The 4,921-nt window shown below is 42.5% G+C and overlaps 1 protein-coding gene across 1 annotated transcript; it reads right to left on the reverse strand.

Moving 5' to 3' along the window:
• Positions 1-1,837: 1,837 nt before the first annotated feature.
• LOC116416617 lies at positions 1,838-2,668 on the reverse strand. Its single transcript, XM_031925581.1, has one exon. The coding sequence runs from the start codon at positions 2,666-2,668 to the stop codon at positions 1,838-1,840; it is 831 nt and encodes a 276-aa protein (XP_031781441.1).
• Positions 2,669-4,921: the final 2,253 nt, after the last annotated feature.

The following is a 4,921-nucleotide window of genomic DNA, read 5'->3' on the forward strand; positions in this document are numbered from 1 at the left end:
CGTGGATCGGTGCTGCTGTTGCAGGATGTTCGTACGGCCATCGTCAGAGAGAGACTGCTTTAGTCTCGTTACAATCGGCACATTAAATAATGTTGTGTATCGCACCCTGCATCTATCGTCGAGTCGATTTGCTACGACGAGGCACGTACGCGTATTGCAGCTGATCGTCAGGAAAAACACTGTTTTAGATCCAAGAGTAGATAGCTATGGGGGCAACTACATGCATCCATGTAGGCCTCTTGCAGAAATTTCGAGTCTTCGGGATAAACTTGTCGCGCTCGGTACTGGATTTGCGCACGGTCGCGAGAATTCTTGAACAGAACGATGTAATTCGAATTGAGAGACAAATCACGCTGATTTGCACCTTTGTAAAAAAGATTCTGACATAGATATATAGTGGATATGTTTTTGTGATGACTGCCACGTACAAATAAATCGAGTACTACATTGTTAGAAGATTCACGCATCAAGTCGTCTAAAATTAGCAATTTTTTCTTATCGTTATCGTTGGAATAGTCGCTTGGCTGTGGCAATCCTTCCCGAAACTCTATATTCAAATTATCGGGTATTTTGAATTCGTTCCTATACGTATCTTGCCATTCGCCATAGTAAAATAATACGCGATCAAAGCGCACGTTGCACATTTCAGACAGATTAGCGAGAAACCGTTTTACGAATACGGTTTTTCCACACATCGTTGGGCCTGATATGATGCATGTGAACGGATGCTTCCAACGAATATCCATCTTTGTTACTGACAAAAACAAACAACCGTCCACCTATTTTATTGTCGACGATCCCCGCGGCGGCGGCGCGGTCGAGGCACGTCACAGTCAGCTCATCGCGTGCCTCGTTATCAGCTGTTTTCCCGGGATGGTGGGCGCAAGGTAAGCTGAAACGACGCGACCGCTGCTTTCTAGCCTACTACACACGGTGATGATCGGCCGCCGTGGTTATAAGCTGATTTTTGGAATGATGGGTAATGGTAAATATATTTATTTTTTTACTTTTACAGTATAGATAAGAATACATCAAGGTAAGGATTTCTTTTATTTTCAATCATATTTATTGAGATGTAGACATATTTTACAATGGATTAGTTACTTTTATAACCAAAAGGAAGAGAACAGTTTTTCGACACATATCGTCTTTTTTTAAGAACAACGCTACAAGTTTTGAACTCGTCGCGAGTCACAACCTCGTGAGTAAGTGTGCGCCTGATTGTTGAAAAGTGTACCTTAATTGTACGCTTGTCCTTGACGGTATCGTTGTCGCTTTTGTCGGCATTTTCACCAAATTCATCGTCAATTAGAGATTTTATGCTGTCAAAATTTATCTTTAAAGAATTATTGTAATTTAGACGTATACCTTTGACTTTACAACATTCTATAGTGGCACCGGCGCCCGGTGTGATTGCCCGAAAAGCGTAAAATTTCGGCGCTGCAGAGATGATGGTTTCTATGTACGTACCCTCGCCATAACTTCTTAACTCATCCGTCATAGCACCTAAGAGATTACCTATTGGCGGCTCATATTCGGCCGGGTCGTTTTCATTTTTCACAAAAATGCACGAGTCTGTATCGCAGTATAGTAGGCGCGATCCGAGTTTTTCCAAGTAACCATACAGTTCGAGCCGTGCCTGCGCCGATGTGTACGCTGCTATGGCGACATTCGTATAGGGTGTCGATGTTACAGCTTCTTCTCTGAATTGCCAATTTACATACAGAATATCATCATTGATAGGTAAGATGTTGAAAACCTCCTTATCGGTAGTAAATAAAAGCTTCAACAAATTTTCGCGTGATTTGACAACAGTGGTTTGTTTCATATTTGTGCGCTAACCGAATTTACCCCATAAGCTATTTAAACAAAGTTTGTCAACAGCCCGTAATCCAGGATTTTTCTTAATTTTTTCACGATCTAGAACGATACCCTCATCGCGCTCGTACTCGGCTAAATATCGCGCTTTCGCATTTTCGTTGATACACCAGCTGGGCCAGTCGGAGGCTTCTTGTTTTATCTTCAAAAATAGATTTACATACTGCGCAAAGAGCCCACCTTTCGTACCATCGAAGTGCGTCGTGTCGTACTGCCAAATGATGTATATCTCGCTTATGCGATAACCGAGCTCAACGGCTTTGCGCAGCTCGTCCGCCACCCAAGTACCGGTAAACTCACGATCCGCTATTTGCTTGTGATGACTATCTACGGTGCGCGCCTCGGCGCAACAAGAGCAACATAGCGCAAAGAGGAGGCGACCGTGCATTTTAACAGGCAGCAGCGGCATATACAAATTTTGCGGCGGTAAAACTCTGCACTTGACCAAGCCCTCGACACCGTCAAGATTGTTGTAATCATCGCGAATCAATTCGCGACACTCTTCACCTACGGAAATACGCGGATGACCGATTGGGAATTTTCCACACTTACAGATGTACGGGTACAGCGAACAAATGCCTGTATATTTGATTTTCTCGCCGTCTTTGACTTTGTAAAAAGGTATGTTGTTTTCTGTTCGCCCTCCAAAAAATGCATCTCGTGGATTTAAAGTTATTCGACTCATTAGAGGATGATTTTTCACGTAGGAGGCGATCTCTTGGTTTCTCAATTTCACCTCGTCAAACTCGCATTCCCATATACTACGAACATCGTAGCCGCAATCGCGCATTTCACCTCGGCGATAACGGCTAGCAGGTATAATACCTATAGTCTTATCGCATAAGAAATTTTTTCTGTACACAAGCGAGCAAGCACTTGCTATAGTAGTTGCTTCAACGAATGGACAGATTTTACCCACATTCAGAAATATCTCTCGAAAAGCAACACAGGCGCGTCGCAAAATCTCCACATCCATACGACAGTATTCTACTATTTATTTCTAATTTATACCACGCGTAGAACACTTGTCGCTCTTTGACAGACATAGAATCTGGCGCGTAAAATCTTTCATCGGGTAAAGGGCCGACGTAATTATCGTTCTCGCGGATATTAAACAAATGCGGGAAATAGCCCTTTTTCGCGCATGGTGGCAGACCAAAAGTTTCGGGCAATAAACTTAAGCGCATGTGAAAATAATTTAGACTGTCAATAAATTTTGGTACGGCCACATTGTAGCTAAACGATATTTTTTCCATTGAGCACGACACAAGGATTGGCATTTTCACACTCTTCGACTAAATAATTCAAAATAAACTGGGCATCGAATCCACTAGCATTGTGCGCGATGCATATAATACGCTCAAACACCGATTTTTCACGAACATATAATTCAATGAACTGCTTTATGGCGTTTTCTCGAAAGATGTGTTCGCGTATACCGCAGGTGTCGCAGCGTATTTTCATATCATCGGCGCGTGTCAGACAGTCCGTACACAAATGTTGAACAACGCATAGATTTGGAGTATGCAAACGCGTATCCGCTAGCATTTTATACAGCGTATCTTGTTGTGTTTCAAAATCGTAAAACACGTAAAAGTACTTTTTACATTCTTTTATCTCTTTTGGAGCGCGCGCAATCTGCATGTAACACGCGGCGTTAGTAGAGTGCCTTGACCAACAAATTTTACAAAATAAAATACCACATTCATGCTTTCCACGATGTATGTGTACGCGTTTCTGACATGTTTGACATATTTTCAACAAATCGCAAATTTTCTTATTTCGCTTTTTACACGACCCCACCGTTTTATGATTCTGAAAACAAGTGTTTCCGAAAAAACTTCTAAAGCAGTCGTTGCACTTAATCAGCTGAATGTCGTCTTTACTACAACTAGGTGTAACAAAACAACGCGGGCATATCGAGTTACACACGTGTCGATCAACGTACTGATACTTTTTATTACAAAAGGTCGCAAAAAAATTTACTTTTAGCAGCACCCGTTAAATTCAAAATTGTATCAAAATGATGCACGGCTGCATCGTGACAAATATTAACGACTTTCGGTGATAGAAGATTGTATAACATAAGGCGACCGTTGAAAAAAGGAGCCTCCCCAGAACCAAAAGTTTGACTATCGTACACGACTATCGCTATATTCTTTCGCGCATAATAGTATTGAAATTTTTTAATTTCGCGAAACCCACACCCAGCCGGCGGTATTGTAACGCCAGCTGCAGCAGTTAACTCTAACGCGCGGTCCTTTTGTAAGGCGCGACAACTGTCACGTATTACAGTCCATGCTTTTTTCGTCGTGTCAGTCGCGTCTTCTTTTAAGTTAACAAAAGCCTCACCAACAACTAATGCTCGCGGCAAGCACAAATTATCAGAGTTTCGAATGATGGAAATTAAAGACCATTGACCCAGCATATTTATACCAAAACTTTTCTTTCGTCCAGCCCCAAGTGGCACCTCCACGTACGTAGCTTCAATAGAAAAATTATCGTCTAATTCGAAATTTTCATTGCTCTGCGTTACTCCGCTGACAAGGATCCATAAATCATCCACGAAAAAATTTGCGACTGGCCGTAGGGAAATACCAGCTGAACCGCGCGCGAAATTTTCACTATTTATCGTAACGCCTATCAGATCACTACTGCCCGCCATTGATACTAAATACGCGTGAATATCGCGCATTACTAACTCAAGCCACAAAATAGGATCAAAATTTTGAGGCATAGTCTCTAACACACGCATGGCTATTCGAACACCATTTACACGAAATCTACGTACATAGTGATTACGCTCTTCTATGATGACAAATCGAACACCTGGACCTTGAATTCCCATATTATTATCGTTTTCTCTAACGCTACCCTCGACGCTATCATTATCGCTGTGTACATGTTGCTCGTCACCGCTATGCGCACTTTCCTCACGATGCACACTACTGTCGCTATGTATACTACGCTCACCACTACTACTCCGGCTGCTGCTGCTGCTGCTGCAGCTTCCACTGCTGCTTCGGGTGGTAGAGCTGTCATT

This window comes from Nasonia vitripennis, assembly GCF_009193385.2.
Source record: "Nasonia vitripennis strain AsymCx chromosome 3 unlocalized genomic scaffold, Nvit_psr_1.1 chr3_random0001, whole genome shotgun sequence".
NCBI lineage: Eukaryota > Metazoa > Arthropoda > Insecta > Hymenoptera > Pteromalidae > Nasonia > Nasonia vitripennis.